A 19,153-nucleotide genomic window follows, 5' to 3' on the forward strand; every position below is an offset into this window, starting at 1 on the left:
ATCAAATAAAAGCAAAGAGATTCAAGAAGATAAGTAGTATTTAAACTATTTAAACTACTTTCTTTTTATTCTTGAATAGTGCTTCTTTCGTTTTAAGGGTATTAAACTCACTAATAAATAATAAACGATTTCATCTTTGACCATGTGACTCTTACTGTTCAAAGATGACTCAGAAGATGCCTCAATCTAAACATCTTGACTCAAACCCAGCGCTCAAGACGTGAGAGTGACAGGGCAGGGACGCTGTGGCAGGTGAGAGCGCTTGCCTACTTTGTACTGGCCCCAATTTGTTCTCAGCAATTTATAAGCCACATGTGGTATCCTGCACCTGTAACTACGAGGCAAGAAGATCATACCTTAAGATTATTTTATTACTGGCTGTATGGTAACTCTGAGGCTGCCCTAGGCTGCATAAGACTCAGTCTCAAAACATAAACCAAACAAGAGTAATATTGGCACCAACTACATCATCTGTGTGAAATCATGTTGCTCTGACTCACTATAGCAAAAGATGAAGAATTAATATACAAACATATTATTTATTTAGATATAAGGTCTACTTTGAGGTGCACATAGGCCTTAAACTCTAAGCAAGCCTCCTGCTTTAGCCTCCTGGAGTATTGTAATTATAGGGATGTGTTATAAAGCTGGCTAAAACAGCATATTTCTTTAAAGTTATTTTTGAAAAACATTTATTTATTACATGTGTATGAGTTTTGCCTGTATGTATGTGTGAGCCCCATGTGTGTTTCTAAGGATGTCAGAAGACATCACATCCCTTAGAGCTGGAGTTTGGTTGTAAGCTGACATGTGGGTCTTGGTACTGAGCCACCTCTCCAGGCATCAAGTAGTCCATTTTAAAAGGCTGTGACCCGGCTGGAGAGATGGCTCAGCATTTAAGAGCAATGGCTGCTCTCCCAAAGGGTCTCAGCTCAATTCCCAGCAAACACTTGGTGACTCACAACCATCTGTAACAGGATTCAATGCCCTCTTCTGGTGTGTCTGAAGACAGCAACAATGTAGTTACATACATACATAAATCTTAAACAAAACTAAATGCTGTGACCAAAACTTGGTCTGAGAGAAGGGTAGAAATAAAGAAGGCAAAGATATGGTAAGAGATTAATAGTGGGTCAATCTAGGTAAGGGCACAAAATAGAATTATTTTTTTTTCTGTATTTTGCACTTTCTATGGGTTAAACTGTATTATTTGTACGTAGTTCATAAATAATATAAAATAGATGTATCTGGAAATGAAGCACTCTTAGAGGTCGGCTTCTCTCTAGGTTACAAATGTAGACTGGGGAAGACTGAATAAAATGGTAGATTGCAAACCAAGTAGTTTCCCTTTCTCTAAAAAGACTGTAATTATGGGTCCTTGCCAGGGCATAAGAACACAGAATATAGTCTTCCTTACTGTTAAGAAGAGGAATGAAGTCAGTCAGACAGACATTGTGGTCCATACTCCTGTGACCCTAGTTCTCAGAAGGCTGAGCTGGAAACTGCTGTGATTGAAGCCAGCCTCGGCTACACAGTGAAACTAAAAACAATTGCTGTGCAGATTAAGGGCAAAGCTGAGTGGCTGAGCATATGCTGAGAGAACAGAATGCAAGGTCCCATTTTTGATCTCTAGCATTACAACAGGAAGGGAGAAAGATAAATAGTTCTAGAAACAAATCAAGAGCATCTTGAATGGAATATCATCCCATTTCTTCCCCTTCTGAATCCTCCTAAACTTTTGTAATCTCTAAGTAAGATCATGACGTATTTTTTTTCTTTTGTGTGTAAGTGTACAAGTATGTATGTGTGTGCACACTCACATGAACCTGTGTTGGAGGCCAGACATCCATGTTGAGTGTCCTCAATCACTCTCTACCTTAAGTTCTGATGGTCTCTCACTGAATGTGGAGCTTGTCAGTTCAGTTAGACTAGCCCCAGCACATCACACACAATTATCTTCTTTTTCATTTTCTGTTTTTTAAAAGACAGGGTCTTACCTATAGACCAAGCTGGCCTTGAGCTCAGAGATCCACCTGCCTCTGCCTTCTGAGTACTAGGATTAAAGTCACGAACTACCATGTCCAGTCCCCCCCCCCTTTTTTTTGAGTCAGGGTCTCATATTACCCGAACTGGGCCTTGAACTCTTGATTCTGCTGCCCCAGCCTTTCAAATGGCAGGATTACAGATGTGTACCTCCATAGCTGGTTTCTTTTGTTGAACATTTTTTGGAAATACTTATTTTGTGTGCAGTGTTAAGAAGTTGGTTCTTCTTGCTCTATGTGGGATCCTGGGAGCAAACTCAGGTTGTCAGGTTACCCACCAAGTCATGTTGGTGGCCTCTGGATTCCTGTTTTTTTTTTTGAGACAAAGTATGTGTACACTCTTGGTTGATTTCAAATGCACAGCTATCTGCCTCTGCTCAATGGTGTGAGATCATCAAGCCTGGCTCTCTTTGTTTGTTTGTTTTGTGAGACCAGGTTTCTCTTGTGTAGCCCTGTCTGTAGAGTAGGCTGGCCTTGAAGTCACAGAGATCCACCTGCCTCTGCTTCCCAAGTACTGAAATGAAAGGTTTTATAAAGTATTCTTCTTAAAACAGGATACTTTTTATTTATTTAGAATGACATTTTCATGTTATAATAACTACAAATGAGATAACACGTCATAGCTTGCAAAGTTCTTACATATCCAGAGTCGGTTCACTGCTACAGCAGCAACATGAACGAGAGACAGCCAGAGCACACTGAGGGCACTGATCTCAAGTTTAACTGAATCTCTGATGCTCTGCGGAAGGACGGTGTTCTTCCCTGCCAGAGTCCATCCGTCTCTCTGCACAGGAACATTCTATGTTTTCATAACTTGAGCATGGGGAATTAACACCGAAATAGGCTACTTGGATGTGAGCTGATATGCACAGGAGCCAGACTATACGTTATGATGACACAGAATAGCTAACAAACTCCCTTCAGGTGGAACGAGAGGAGTGTCGTAAGTGGCACTGTCCTCCCAACATGGCCTTTTCCCACTGTATTCCTAAAATCTAATTACAATTTCCCAAGGTATTAATTAATACCTAGAATCTGCTTAGTTGCTCTTACAGATAATACAGTCCGTGAGAACTTGTATCAATCTAATTTACTTACACCATGATTTTTAAAGAAAGCAAAAAAATCTCATTAAATGGTAATATCCTAAGGGCCAATTTCTTTATATTTAGTTAATAACAGTCATGTTAACAAAACAATGTCTTGATATGAGTTTACCTTCTAAAATCAAAGGATCTTAGGAAGCTATGCCATGACCTCTTACCAAGTGGCAGAATACTGTGTATATGATATGCAGGATGCCGTGTCTTGATATTTGATATCAAGCACATTCAGGGAAGGAGTTCTTGGTTTGTCCAAGTTAGAATCTGCCTCTCTGTAACGTTCACTTTTTCTTTCTACTTAAATGGTATCATTATCTTTAATGCTATATATTTACTGGATGAGCATTCAAGGGACACTAGAGTATGCAAGTTTTCAAATATAGTCATTTACATCTAAGAATCTTATGGTACAAATATTAAAAAAAAAAAAAAAAAAAAAAAGTAACAAACCCTAAGAGCTCTGACTTGACTGCATTCCAAGGTAGAAGGGATTTCTCCAGAAACTGCAGGCTGCTTAGTGCTGTTTCCAGTGGGATCTTGAGTAGTAAACAATCAACCTTTTTGTCATCTGGTTTCATCTCTGCTCTCTGAAATGCTTTCTCTAGAGACTGAAGAGTGGATTTGGAGTTAGAACATTTGAATCTGAATCCTGTGCCACCAACTTATTATTTAGATAAGTTACTCCACTCTGAGCCTCAGCTGCCTTTATCTATAAAGTGAAAATAACCATCCCACATCAAAAGACTGAAGAAGGGATTACATGAGAACATAAATTGAATATTCAGAACACTGCCTTAGGGGATTAGGAGGTTGGCCCAATGACCTGGGTTTGATCCCCATTTTGATGCATACAGGTTGTATTTTGATCTCTACATACACACCCACACACATTCATACATACACACACATATTAATAATTATAATAAAATTATTGTCAAAATTGTAACCAGTTGTAACCATCACTCAAGAAGTTTATTTGCATTTGAGGATCAGCAATGCTTATTAAGTTCATTTTCTAAAATCACACTTTAAAGGCGTTATCTGGGGCTGAAAGACGGCTCAGTGGTTAAGAGCATAGACGGTTCTTACATGGATCCAAGCTCAGTTCCCACACCCCACACCTATCATTCAGCTCCAAGCCTTGAACTTCCACCAGGGAACTGAATTCAAATGCACATAATGCTCACATATCTCATAGTAATTTAAAAATTTACTAATTCCATGATTGAAATAAAAACATGCACAATTTGACCATTTTGATAAGGTAGTTTCATTTATATATTTTCCTAAATGTTCTTATTCTGTCTCTCTAAAGTGTTTTCTTTAGAATTCAGTTGTCCCAGATTCTTAATTATTAATAACTTTCAGACTTCAAAAGGAAATTTTTAGCCAAGATGGATAAAATTAAATTTATTATCTACAGTAGTTGACACATAACCTCCGAAAAGATTAGCTAACAGAAAGGCAACTGATATATTATGAAGTGTATAAAAAGAGAAATCACTTAAAACAATTATTAGTACTTCTCTATTTCGTGTGCACAGGCCACACTGTACACGTGCATGTCAGAGGACAGCCTGTGGAAGTCTGTGTGTTCCCAGCTTGTGGGTCTTAGAGAGAGAACTCAGGGTGGAATGGTGACAGATCCTTTAACCTGAGTCATCTCTCTGGCCTTTGAATCACTTTAGTATTAGATGATATTTACTCTAAGAAACTAAATTTGTTGAAACTAGGCTTGGTAGCACAAAGCTGTGACTCCAGCTACTCCAGAGGATTTCCTGAACCCAGGAGTTTATGGCTGGCTTGAGACAATATAATCAAACTGTTGGGAAAAAAATGACACTGTGATGTTACCCCTAAAAGAGATTATTAGATTTAGAAAGTGTCTCAATATGTAGCTCAAGCTGGTCTGAAACCTTGAGCTCACAGAGATGTGCCTCTGCCTTCTGAGGGCTAGGATTTAAGGAAATGCACCATGGTACCCAGTTAAAAAAGATGTTAAAATACATTTAACTTATTTGTACACGCATGTGTACTGTGTGTACTGCTGTGGTAGAAGGGCATGCATGGGCTCCTTTGGCTCTGGCTGTTTCCTTACTCAAGTACTAAAACATGATGAAGGTTTTTGTAATGTACTCTCAACTTTTCTGAAGGATTATGCTAAACTGCTCTGATAGATATGAGTAAGAATGTGGCATTTAATCCTGCCTCTAATCCCAGCATTCTTCTTTCTACCCCCCCACCCCCTACTTGTGGGAAGCTAAGGCAGGATGGCCATGGATTCTAGAACAGCCTGGAATAAACAGCAAAGATCTAGCTGAAGACAACAAAAGAATATGTATTTCACCAAACAGCCTCAGCACTGGATGTAATCACAAAACCGAACTTGGTTGTTCTAATTCGAATTTATTCAATTACTAGTTTGACTGAACATCTTTTAACCTGTATAACTGCTATTTCAGGAGGTGTAGTAACAGTTCTTTGGAAACTGTAACCTTTTGGAAGAAGATTAAAGAAGTGTTAATTGACTGCCTAAGGACAGTTAAGATTTTCTCAAATGATACAGAAAGAGGTGGGAAGAGAGGAGAAGGAAGAGTTTCTCCACAGGGCAACATCAATCCTTTAGAAGTTCTGCTTACATTTAATTAAACACATGGGACATAAACAGGAGGGCTGAGAGTCTAAAAAGCAAACTGGGGGTGGGGTTGGGGGGCAGGTGAAACCAATGGTCTGGCAGGAATCACTTGCAGGCCTCCGGTGCAGGGTCCCTTGCCAGCACCCAAGCAAAGGTGGAAGAAGACCTGCCAACAAAGCCACCTCCACGTGTATGCTGCAGTGTGCACGCTATGTTGGTGCTCCTGTGAACACAAGTTACCTGAAGAATTTAGGAGTCCGACTTGTCCTCTCTAGCACTGTTCTCTTCTTGTGACTTTAAGGAACTCATAGTGGCGACCTCCTTACACAGCAGCCATTAACTTCTCACAAATTCCATAGTGCACCCCCCACCCCCATGACAGCTACAAACCCATTTCCTGCTTTAATCTCACTTTCACTCCTTTCCCTACACGTTTTAGATGGTTTCCTATTTCTCAATGTATCAGACTTCACTGTACACTTTTAAAGCCCTTAACACCAGAGTCTAACTGTCCTAATTTTTTCAATTTGAACTTAACAAATAATCATTTTACATTTTTTTCTGGATATATGTATAGTTCTCAGAAGAACCAAATCAGTCCAGTTAAAGATCTGCTTTTTAAATTAAAAAAAAAAGAAGAAAAAAAAAAAGGCTGGAGAGATGGCTTAGTAGTTAAGAGCACTGACTGCTCTTCCAGAGGTTCTGAGTTCAAATCTCAGCAACAACATGGTGGCTCACAACCATCTGTAATGAGATCTGATGCCCTCTTCTGGTGTGTCTGAAGACAGCAACAGTGTACTTATATAAAATAAAACAAACAAATAAATACATAAACCTGCTTTTTGCTGGGTGATGGTGGCCCATACCTTTAAATCTCAGCACTCAGTTGGCAGAGGCAGGTAACCTCTGTGAATTCAAGGCCAGCTTGGTCTACAAAGCATGTTCCAGCCAAGGCTACACAGGGAAACTCTGTCTTGAAACTCCTGCTCCTTCACAATTTTGTATCCAACAACCAACATCTCCCCTCTTCACTCCATTCCCTCTGCTACATTTCTCCAAGTCTGGCAATTTCCTACTCACCCCGCGAGTGCTAGCCTTTGGATGTGCTTGAGCACCTGAGCTTCAGTTAGTAGTGCTCTTTGGGGATGCTGAGGAACTTTGTGGACAAAGGACCAGCTGGCCAAGAGGAAGAGGACTGTAGGGAAGAACTAGAGGGATAAAGCCTCTTGGTTTAGCCCATGGCCTTGGCTTCCTGGTTGGTTGTAGAGATGTGTGTAAATAGTTCCCATAACTTCCCTTTGTCTCCCTTAAGTTGCCTCTTGTGAGTTTATCTGGGCCATAGAGACAAGAAAAGTAACTACAACAGTGAGATAATCCAGTATCTGTCGTGTGAGATCAACTTCTCATTTTATACTCTCATTATTCCCTAATATTTTTGCTCTAGATGCACCTCAGTTGTTTCCCATGTTCTTCCTAAGCACACAGCTCCTTTTGACTGTAAGACCTATATTACCCCCTCTTGTTCATCCAAGTCTCTACCTTTAATGCATATAGTGCACAATTAAGTACTAGGTTGATACTTATTATGTAGCCCTATCATTAAAGAGACTTCTGGTCCCAAACTAGATGAACACTTTCCTTTGCTCTCTTCTAAATACAACTAAATGCCCTATAAACAACCTAACTGGCATCATAAAAGAACTCAGAAAACTGGAAATAAAGTGAAATGTTTAGTTACCACAGAATCTGAGGAAGTACACTCTGGTAAACGGCTTCAAAATCTTTAATATGGACTATATAGGGGACTAGAAGTCTGCAAACCAGACCCACTATAAAGCACACACAGAAAACAGAACAAAAGCATAAACTGATGGACCTTCTGCCCAGTAGCAGAAAAAAAACGGCAGGCTGGTTTTTGCATTCTCTCATCAGTGAAGGCAGCTTAGCAACACATGAGTAAACAGATAAGACAGGATCAGCCAGGAATCTTCAGAGATACCTCTACAACTACCCTCTTCTTACTGATGGAAGGCTGGGGATGAGGAAAGAATGCCCATTCTTAGTGTTTTTACTCAGTGTGTTAAAGACAGCAGGACTAGCTGCATACACACACAGGAAGGACACATTCAATGCAGTTTGGGGAAAAAGGGAAAAAGAAGAGGTTGGAGAAAGAAATCAAATCATGCATGCCCATGGCCTCATAGCAGATGACATGAAAATTCATCAAGCACTCCATTATTTTTGGTTTGGATTTGAGTTTTGTTTTTTTCTAAGAGAAACAAAAGAATATAAAGTGGGGTTGAAGGGTCTGGGAGGAGTTAGTAGAAGGTAAAGAAAATGATCAAAATATATTGAAAGAAATTTTTAAAAATTAACATAAGATATCATGCTTATCCATTATCCACGGAGAAAGTTCTAAAGTGTCTACAGGAAAATCCTAAAACAGACATTTCCACAAGGTCACAGGTTACAAAATAACAAAGAACAATCAACCATACCATTATCTACAGAAACAGAAATTAAAAGCACAATTCCTGGGCTGGGGAGATGGCTCAAGGGCAAGAGCCCTTGAAGAGGATCTGCATTCATTCCCAGTACCACATGGTTGTTCACACCATCTGTCACTCCAGTTCCCGGGATCCAAACCCTCTACTAATGCAGGCACCAGGCATCTACATGGTGCACATACATAAAGGTAAGCAAAATACCAATAAACATAAAGCAAATATATTTAAAAACAAAACAAAACCCTACAACTGGGCTGGAGAGATGGTTCAGTGCTTAAGAACACTGTCTGGTCTTCCAGAGGACCCAGGATCAATTCCTAGCACCCACATGGTGCCTTATAACCACCTGTAATCCTCTTCTGGTCTCCCCAGACATCAGGCACATATGTGATACTGGAGACACAGATACAGGCAAAGCACCTCTGTAAAGTAACAACAACAACAATAACAACAACTATAATAATAGAACATCACATATTTTAAAAACCTACAATTTATAATACTCCCCCCAAAAAAGATATTTAACAAATATATTTAACAAAGCATGTTGGACCTAATCTGTCTAATGAAAGAAATAAAAAAAAAAAAAAAAACCTTAACTAATTTTAGAAACCATGCAAATGAATTAGAACACAATGTACCAAACAATCATGCCACATTTTCTAACTAAAACACATAACACCTAAGAAATGGAGTCAATATCCACCAACAGATGAACAGATAAAGAAAATGTGGCACATACATGCAATGGAATTTTATTTACCCATAAAGAAAATGAAATCGTGACATTTTTGCAGAAAAATGAGTCCAGAAGTAACTGTACTGGTAGACTGTTTGCATGGCATACGTGAAGTTCTGGGTTCTACCCTGAGCCCTGCATAAACCTAGCATGTGGAGAAAGCCTGAAACCTCAGCAGCTGGGAAGCAGAAGCAGAGGCCCCAGAAGTTAAGGTCACCCTCAACTACTCGGGAATCCAAGGTTACTCGGGGCTATGTGAGATCTACTATGACAAACAAGCCAACAAACCACTATGTGTTGAATTTGTATGTTGAACATTATACGGAATTTGCTGCATAGTGTATTAATTTGGACAGGTAATCAAAATGTAAACATTGAAGCTGTGTGTTGTCATTTAGCAGAATAAACAGGTGTACTAACATATTCCTTTTTTGGTTGATAACACAAGCAGGACTTGCAGAGGATCTGAGTTTGCTCCTTAGCACTCACACCAGGAGGCTCACAACTGCCTCTACTTCTACCTCCAAAAGGTTCAACACCCTTTTCTGGCCCCTGCAGCACATGCACACTGTGGTGTTCACTTACGGACACATAAATAAAACAAATCTTTAAAAAGCAAAAATTGGTACTAGTGAGATGGCTCTGCTTAAAGACCCCTGCTACCCAGCCTAACAATGTGAGTTTGATAGCAGGAATAGTAGTGTAGAAGGGGAGACCCAATTCCCCCACACAGTCCTGATACACACAAAATAAAATTCAAAAATAAAAGTAAAATTATACATTTAACTCAATGATACTGGAACTACTTTTTTTTTTTAACTAAATTAACATCTGGAAGAGACTTTAAATTCAATCTAATTTTGAGCAATGGAGGTTTGATGCTTCAAATCTGGGGACTTTAATTACAAATAATTCAGTAAGGCTAAGGGAAAAGTTATTTTAGTAACTGTGTAAGTGCCAGAAAGGGGAACAGTACATTTGTGTGTTTTATATATGCATACATGTGGGTGCCAAAGGAGAACCTGTGTCCTCCCTCAACTGCCTCCACATTGTTTTTGATACAGGGTCTCTTACTGAGATCTGAAATCACCAAATTTGGCTATGCTGGCTGAGCAGGGACCCCCAGGGATAGATATGTCTGCCTCGCCCAAGCTGGGATTACATGTGCTGTGCACCACTGTCTGGCTTTTTATAATGATACACTTAAGGTTTAGGATATAACGCAGGCAGCAGAGGGTCACACATGCGGCCCTAGAGGTATGGAGGATAAGAGAAATAGGAGTGGACCCCTGGTCCTCATGGTTGTATACTGAGCTCTTTGCTGTTGGGAGCACTCACAGTCAGGACTAAAGAAACCAGTAATGCTTAACACAAAGTTGTCTTTCTAAGGCAAAAGATGTACAACACATTTTCTGCCCAGATGGCTGGGACTGGAGGTGGTTAACAGCCTAGGTCATCAGCTTTCAACCTGTGGATCATGACCCTGTGGGGGTTGAATGACCCTTTCATAGGGGTCACATATCAGATATTTACATTATGGTTCTTAACTAGTAAAATTATAGTTGTGAAGCAGGAAAAGAAATAATTTTATGGATGGGGGTCACCACAACATAAAAAACTGTATTAGAGGGTGGTAGCATTAGAAAGTTCAGAACTACTGGCCTAGGTGATCCTAACTCTTATCTGTAGGGCCAGGACTAAGCTCCCACAAGCAGGACCAGATGACCTACCTCTGTGCTATCAGTATGACCAAGACCATACTGATCCTCCCTTAGGCCCTTAAGATAGTACATACAGCCCATCACTAGAACCCATCTTTATGGAAGAAGTGACAATTACTTTGAAAAGAGTTTCAATATAATCATACTCTGCTGGCTCTGGTGTTTGCAGAGGCCCCTTACACTTTACTATTGCCCCAGCCTACAATACACTTTATGTTGTGAGCCTGAACCTTTAACCCATAAGCTATCTCTTTAGTTCCAGTACTGCATTTTTGTAGGTAATAGTGCTTTTGGAATAAATAAGGTGATACTGAGGTATGTAGAAAAACTAGAGGGAAGTTGGTATTATTATAAACAACTAGGTTAGTTAGGTAAACAACTAGGTAGGTTAAGGCTTAATGAAGTGATAGAAAACATGTTTATAGTGAGACCATGTCTTAAAAAAAAAAAAAAAAAAAACAAAACCTATGTGTTAGTGAGATGGGTCAGCTCATCCAGAAGTCCTGAGTTCAATTCCCAAAGCAAACACAAGGTAGCTCAGAACCATCTGTATTGGGATCCAACGCCCTCTTCTGGTATGTCTGAAGAAAGCTATGGTGTACTCATATACATAAAATAACAAACAGAAAACATTATTTTGTAAATTCCGATCTTGAAACACTCATCTTGTATGTGTATATAACCATGGAGTGGTGTCTCTGGTTTCCTACATTTCTAAGATACATTTTGCCCTCAAGCCATCAGTGCCTCACTTAGAATAATCTCTCAAAACATTTAGCAATTGTTTAAAGTACACCAAGAAAAAATTTCCTAACAGGTCAAAGGTATAAGATCTAAAATTTGAAGTTGGAGTTGAGGGTGTAGTAGGCAGAGCACAGGCCTGATTTTGATCTCCAGCATCAGTCCAGGCAAAACGGACGAAGAAAGATCCGAGTTCTAAGTCATCCTCTGTTAAGTTTGAGGTCTAGCAGGACAGGAGACCTTGTCACAAAAATTAAAAATATATTGGAGGTCATATCAAATAGGAATACTTTATGTAATGGATCTGAATGGAAACAACCTTGGGGATTAACGTTTTTCAGTATAGTATACATTGGTATAGCACTCAAACAAGGAAGAGTATGGGCTGGAGAGATGACTCAGTGGTTAAGAGCACTAACAGTTCTTTTAGAGGTACTCAATTCATTTCCCAGCAACATCATGGTGGCTCACAACCATCTGTAATGGGATTCAATGCCTTCTTCTGGTGTGTCTGAACACTGCTACAGTGTATTACTCATATACATAAAATAAATAATTCTTTAAAAAAATAAAAAAGGGAAGCATATATGAATAAAGCAGTGATTTACTTTGCTAGAGAGGAAACGTTTTATCCACTAACTAGACCTCATTTCCTCGATTCTAATTTTTAGAATGTTACTTTTCATGTTTACTATTAACAGTTTAAAAGAAGTCTTTTTTCTTCCCCATCCCCTGAAAGATTATTAAATGGTCTATTTTACCATGTATAAAATAAATGTACTAGGCATATGTGATATATATATATATATATTGGCCTTGAGGATAACTTCACAGCCTAAAACCTCTCTTGTACAGAGCTTTTCCAAGTAGCATCTGCCTGTACCAGTAACTGAACAAAGAGGTTCTAGATACTTGTCCAAAGTCAGCACCGGAATCACAAACCACCTAAAGTTGGTTCTTAGGCATCCCGTCCTAAAATGCACTCCGATGACTAAGTGCGGGGTGTTCAGAGATCAAGAGCTGCCTAGCGACCCGGTATCTAGCCTCGCCCCTCCCTGGTACTCAAAAGACTAAATCTCGCCGGGCTCTAGCCATGATTGCTTACTGGTAGTCCTCATCCAGTGGAGCAGTGCAGGGACATCCTCGGGAGCCGTAGTTCCGAGCAGCTGAAGCACAGCTCTCCGAGCGGACCGAAAGTCCATGGTGAAGAAAGCTAACAAGACAGGAGCAGATTCTCACTGAGCACGCGCAGCCACACACGCGTCCGCCGCGACCCCGCCCTCTGCGGATCCTCCAGTCACGAATGCCGAAAGGCTAAGCTCCGCCCCCTAGGGGAATCCCGCCTCTCAAGGTTGCAGAAGCCCTAAGCCTCGCCCCCTCCAGGAGTTTTCCACTTTCTCGTCTAGTCGCTCTTCTTTTTCTAGTCCTGACTTTTCCTCGTGATTACGCCCGGTGAGGGCCTGTTTCGCTATTAGCTTCCCGCTGCAGTGACGGCCAAGTAGATCACTAAGGTCTACTTAGCAAGGTCAGCATAAGCAAAGAAACTCCCCTTTAACCCTTAACAAAAGGGAGCCCGTAGAAACGGGGCTTCGTGCCCCGGAAGCGGAAGTGTTGATTCACGAAGGGCTAAACTACGCCGAGTGATGACGTCACCTCTTTGGGCGGAAGGTTTGGTGGCAGTCGTCGGTATTCCAGCTGGTGGGAGTTGGCTTCACTGTGCTGGGCGCTGGGCCCCTAGTTTAAGTAGCTAGGAAGTTGGGCTGGGGGGTCGTCCCTGTCCTTCAGCTTCCAGCGTTCCTGGGTTTCCTTCCGCGGCGTGGTGCCTCGCCAGGGACTCGCCGGCCCTCTAGGGCCACAGCTTTAGTGGTGCCTTTTGCGGTGAGTGTTGGGGGTTTTCCTCACTTGCGCTGATGATAAAAGAGAGTGGGGGAGCTCAGCCAGACCTCCAGTGAGAGCGCCGCTTCTGCGGAAGTCTTCCCTGGTCCCACAGGCTGCGATCGCCTAGGCAGAGGTGCACTGACAGTTTTACTCTTGTCCTCCTTCACAAGTTTTACTAAACAATGCGCTTTTAGCCTTTTAATTTGTCTTCAGATTTACCTGAGCCAAATAAGAAGTAAGCATTTGTAGGTTTGGCTTATGGAAAGCATCCCTGAACAGGAATTTAGATGAAGCCTCTTGTCCAAAGTCTTTTGACATAGACCAGGTTTGTCTATCTTTTAGTGTTTGTTAGCATGTTGGTTAGCATATTGACCTTTATGTAGCAGATTGAAGAAGAACTTTTAATTCAGTGGCAATGATAAGATGTGCTGAGGATGTTTTTTTAATCAGTCCACAATACTGACCTTGTAATTTTTTTTCTTTAGAAACTTTATTAAGCAGTCTTAACTTAGTTTGTTAGATATGCCTTTGAACAAAATGTTAATGATGCTTTCTTTCTTAATTCTTTTTTTAAGCTGAAGAGGTAAAGTAATGAAGGACACTGAAAAGTCCATAAATATATATTATACCCTGACAAGTAATGAGAAACTTTAGTTAGGGAAAAAGAGATATGGAACAGTGGTGACAATTCAACGTGCCCCTTAAGGGATATGTCTGAGTCATTTGCTTTTGAAGGCTAGCCTCAATTTCCTAATAGGCTTTCAAAGATCGAAGAGGGTTAAGTAAAATAGTATGTATAGTTCCTATGACATAGGTGTAATGGTGCAGAAGAGGAAGGAGGCCTTTCCCGCACTCCTCTTTACCTCAACGTTTTGATATGACAGATTTAGTATTTTCTATTATACAAGTAGAACTCCTGTAACTGTCTGTGCCTGCTACTGGAATGGTGGCTTTTCTGTCTTTTAAAGACAGGGCCTTTTCGCCATGTGCTTTTGGAGGCAAAGATGGCCAGTAAAAATTACAGTCCCTTGGGCTACTTTTAGTCCTGGTTGATGTGCTCTTTCATTTGCCCGGTGCTGGGAGAATGCAGGATCTTTCATAGACTCACCTCGAGAGTTCTCACCCAGAATTGCTTCCATACATCTCTGTATGCCAGCCATTTGCGTGCACTTTTCTGTAGCCTTCATTTGGAGAGCTCTGCACTCTCTGCAGTAAATGCACAGCTTCTCTCTACCATTTTCCACTAGGATATGTGGTGTGTGTGTGGAAATGTATAGAAGCAGTGTGTTTTTGAGTTTTGACCCTTATTTGTTGAGTGTTGTTATGTGTATGTTCAGTTTTTAGAAACACTATGCTACATGTGCTTAGTTAGCGACTTTGTCGTCTGCATAGGGAAATTACTAGAGCACTGGAATTGGAAGTGAGCCTGGGCATCATTATTAATACCCCATTCCTAAAATACACAACAAAGTAGTATAATAAAGGGAACACCTATCTACACATTTGTTAACGTAACTTTTATTCAACTGAATGATTGTCATCTTGGATGCTCACTGCCTGTCTGCTAACCTAGACCTAGCCCTGGAAGCTTCTAGCCTCTTATCTAGGCCTAGAATGTTTTCATCCTTGGAGACTTAATGCTGAATCAGCTCACCCACTGTAGCTCCTTCTAATCTCTGGCTGGCTGGTCAACTCAGTTTATCTGGCTCAAAACTCCTCTCCCGCTGATTCAATCTGGCTTCTCTATCACCTTCTCCCGAATTGCTCTGTGTTGCCTCAAACTAACTCTGGCAATCTTTTCTAATCTTCTGGCTCCTTCTCATTCTCTGGTTCATTCTGTCTTCATCTATATCTAGCTGGTTCTCTCTTTACAGCCTGTCTCTGTAAAACTTCTTGCAAACTTTTGTAGACTTGTAACTTTTGGATTTTTCTCCATTTGGTGCAGTTGATGTTGTTGTTTCTAAAGAGGTTTTAAATTATAGTCTCTCTCTCTCTCTCTCTCTCTCTCTCTCTCTCTCTCTCTCTCTCTCTGTGTGTGTGTGTGTGTGTGTGTGTGTGTGTGTGTGTGTGTGTGTGTATTTGGTTTTTTTTCCTTTTTGAGACAAGATCTTACTGTATTGGCTTAGTTGACCTTAAAGCCATAGTTTCAAGTAATTCTTCTGACTCAACTTCCTAAGTAAAAAGTACCTATAATGGTCCTCTGCCTAAGATATTTTAAAAGTTGAGGACATATTTTCATTCCTTTGATTTGAGGGATACTGCTGAGTGCAACGATTACCAGACTTGACTGTATACCAGGGTCTATAATGACTTCTTTTGCTTTTCTGATCAAGAGTTTAGATATGGCTGGTGCTCTGAAATATCTTGTTATCTCCCCCCCTTGTTAATTGTGCCTGGGGATTTAGTTTTGAGCTGGTGGCTTTAACTGTAGCCAGTGTAGCACTGCGTGGGCTTGTGCCTCCTCACACTTTTGTATCTGCCCCTCAATGCTCTTGATAGGTTCAAAAGCAACTATTTCCAAGGAATTTTCTTTTTTGTTTTTTTTTTTTTTTTTTTTTTTTTTTTTTCCTCTTGGCAAGATTTTGTGTAAACATTATTTTTATGACTAACCTGACAGCCAAAGAGGATTTTGTATCATTTTGTTTTCTTTTTCTGTAGACCAGGCTGGCCTGTAACTCAAATAAATCCTCCTGCCTCTGCTTCCCAAGTGCTGGAATTATGTGCCACCACTGTTGGGTGCCAAAGAGTATCTTTTAAAAAGATTTCTTGTACGTTTTTTCCCCTTCTTTTCTCTTCCTTTCTCCCTCCCCCTCTCTTTCCTCCCTTCTTTTTGGGCTGGCCAGCATGGGACTTTCGACTTAGACCATGCTAATAACCCTGGGTCACAGTGTTCCTTCTGAGTGCCATGCTGTGTACTACTATACCACCTGCTTGCTTTTTTTAGGTACTATTCTTATTGCTTATTGGGTATGGTGTTGGGGAGGGAGGGAGGTGTATATATGTTTGTGCATGCGTATGTACCAGAGGAGAAAGTTGGATATTGTCTTCTATCCCTCTCTGCTTAACCTCTTAAGACTGGGTCTTTTTTTTTTTTAATTGTAAAATTTTTTTGAAATTTGTTTATTTTTGAGACTATAATAAAATTACATCCTTTCCCCTCTTCCTTTCGTCCCAACAAACCCACCTTTATACTAACTCACTTTTAATTCTGGCTTCTTTTTCATTAATTGTTGTTACATACCTACATGTTTATGCATATATTCCTAAATACAAAAATATACCTTGTTTTGTCTATATGTTACTAGTATGTAGGTTTTCCTGACTGACCATTTGCTACCAGATAATCAGTTGGTGTGCTCTCATTAGGAAGACCATTTCTCCTGCCCTTAGTTGCCTGGATTTCCTTGGGTAAAGTTGAGGCCACCTGAAGAGCTGTTGGTTACTGCCAGTGAGTTGGTGGCATTATTGTACCCCTAGGGTTATTGTGCCATGACACTTTTTGTGCTTTATAGCTGTCACAGATGGTAGGACTGTTGGTTGCATTCTTCCTTTTGAACCTTCCATTGTACCTTCTGGTACCAAGAGTGCTTGGTGGGCTTTAGGCTTAATTAAAATGTCAGGGAGGAGGCTTTCTGGTCAGTTCCAGCCTAGAGAGAGGCCTTTGGGCTCTATGTCTAAAGTACATGGTGTCTTCATTAATAGGGACTTGCCTTCTATCTCTCTTGGTGGGGAAGGCCAACCAAGGGCAGGAACAGTAGCCTATTCAACAGCCCTGACAACTCAAAAGAGGGCTTTTCATGGTTGTTGTTGGAGGTTTTGTTAGATGGCCATTGGTTTTTGGAAGGACTATTGTTAGCTCTGATTTAAAAAAATTCACTTAAACTGTTTATGTGTGGTTGATATACAGGTGAGGGCAGGCACAGAATAAGGCAAAGCCTGTGATTGGGCAGTGAAAAAGTAAGGCCTCCGGAGGGGCTGGAGAGATGGCTCTGTGGTTAAGAGCATTGAGTGCTTTTCCAGAGGTCCTGAGTTCAAATCCCAGCAACCTCATGGTGGCTCACAACCATCTATAATGAGATCTGATGCCCTCCTCTGGTGTCAGATGACAGCTACAGTGAACTCATATAAAATAAAAATAAAATCTTTAAAAAGAAAAAAAAGAAACGAAAAAGAAAAAGTAAGGCAGGACAGAGTTTTGGAAAGGGGATAGAAGCCAAGATAGAGGAGGACAAGGATGAACCATCTCTGTGTGGCTTTGGATAGCCACAGGTAGCTATAAATATTTTGATAGGAATGGATTATTGTGGGACGATTTGTCTTGTCTAGGTGGGCAGATTGTGTCATATCAACTGGCTCTGAGTTTATTGTGTGGATGTTTTGTGGAGTGGGAATTTATTAATATAAATCTGATTCCTAAATTACAAGTTTCTAGAGTTTTGATTTTTGTTGGGCTAGTGGGAACCTTGACATTAACCACAGGGGGCGGTTACTGGGAATGTGAGCTGAGCTCCTGGCAGAGAGTCCCAGGAGGATCAGAGAGTAGCCTGTGGCAGACTGAGATGGAAATTGGGAACTAAGAGAGTCTGCTGAGTCTGGCTAACTGAGATGAAAATACCCTGCTAATGCCATATGGCTCTACAGTGCCAGTGATAGCAAGGGTTAGTGACTCTTTTTAAAATAATTACCGCTACACATATTTATTTATGTACAGACTTAAGTGTATTGTAGTTTTGTTTTAGGTAGATCTTTAATAGTATACTTCTTTATAGTTTCTTTTCAAACTCCCTTGTTTTACCATTCTGTTCTTAATTTTTCTCCCTCTCCACTCCCTAAATAGAGCTTTAATTTCCTATTTAGAGCCCTGTTTTTCTCTTTTCATCAAATCACTGATACCCCACTCTATCCCTCTATTGTTCCCTGCAGTCACTCTAGGCTGTGTACTCACCTGAGGATTTGGAGCTATGCACCTTAGAGAGAACCTGTGATGTTTGAGACTGGGTCTCTAACTAAACCTAAAGCCCACCATTTTGTCTAGCTGGTTGTCCAGTGAGCTTCTTGGACCTTTACACCTCAGTGCTGGGCTACATGCATGTACAGCTTTTACAGTGGATGCTGGGAATTCAAACGCAGATCCTCGTGCTTGCATAGGCGCTCCTAGACATTGGACTGTTTCCCCCAGGCACCTCAAATAGTCATTTAGAATTGTACTTCTTTTCAGAGCAACCATGGATTTATTAAGAAAAAGTGAGGAAATTCCCGAGGATGGGAGGGGTTCTAACGGTTCCTTTTCTTTTAAAATAACCTTGTTCTATAGCCAGGAATGTCCTTAGACTCACAATCCTTCTACCTCAATCAGGTATGCATTACCATGCCTAGCCTAATAGAAATTTTCTCTACCTTATCTTTTATTAGACTGTGAGGTGGGGGCTGGAGAGAGAGCTCAGTTGGTTAAAGTACTAAGTCCAAACCCTTTCATCAGATTTAAAATTTTTTGGCAAAAATACAGCGAAGAATCAAGAATGATGGAGGTTTTGCAATAATCTTTATGCCCAACCAGAATGTTTTGGTTTATTGAAGTTATCTAAGGTAGCCAGGGAGATAGCTCAGTGAATTTGATTCCAGGAACCCACCTAAAATAGCCAGTCTTTGCCTGCAAATACATGTAATCTCAGCACTGCAGATATAAAAACAGGCAGAACCGTGGGACTTCAGCCAGCTTATCCTACTTGGCCAGTGCCAGGTCAGTGAGAGACACAATCTCAATAAGCAAGTGGATAGCTCCTGAGT

The 19,153-nt window shown here is 40.6% G+C and overlaps 2 protein-coding genes across 2 annotated transcripts in view; one reads left to right on the forward strand and one right to left on the reverse strand.

The window, feature by feature from the left end:
* LOC308423405 (uncharacterized protein) overlaps positions 1-12,699 on the reverse strand; it is a 31,072-nt gene extending 18,373 nt beyond the window's left edge. The window contains exon 1 of the mRNA XM_080920113.1: positions 12,594-12,699. Coding sequence (XP_080776239.1) covers positions 12,594-12,690 — 97 coding nt within the window. The 5' untranslated portion in view covers positions 12,691-12,699. The remainder of the gene's footprint in view (positions 1-12,593) is intronic.
* Positions 12,700-13,158: 459 nt separating this feature from the next.
* The window catches only part of LOC308418850 (signal recognition particle subunit SRP54-like), a 32,626-nt gene continuing 26,631 nt past the window's right edge, over positions 13,159-19,153 (forward strand). Inside the window, exon 1 of the mRNA XM_080914408.1 lies at positions 13,159-13,366. The gene's annotated coding sequence lies outside the window, so the exon portion shown is untranslated. The remainder of the gene's footprint in view (positions 13,367-19,153) is intronic.

The sequence above is a fragment of the Micromys minutus genome (genome assembly GCF_963924665.1).
Source record: "Micromys minutus genome assembly, chromosome: 1".
In the NCBI taxonomy this organism is placed as follows: domain Eukaryota; kingdom Metazoa; phylum Chordata; class Mammalia; order Rodentia; family Muridae; genus Micromys; species Micromys minutus.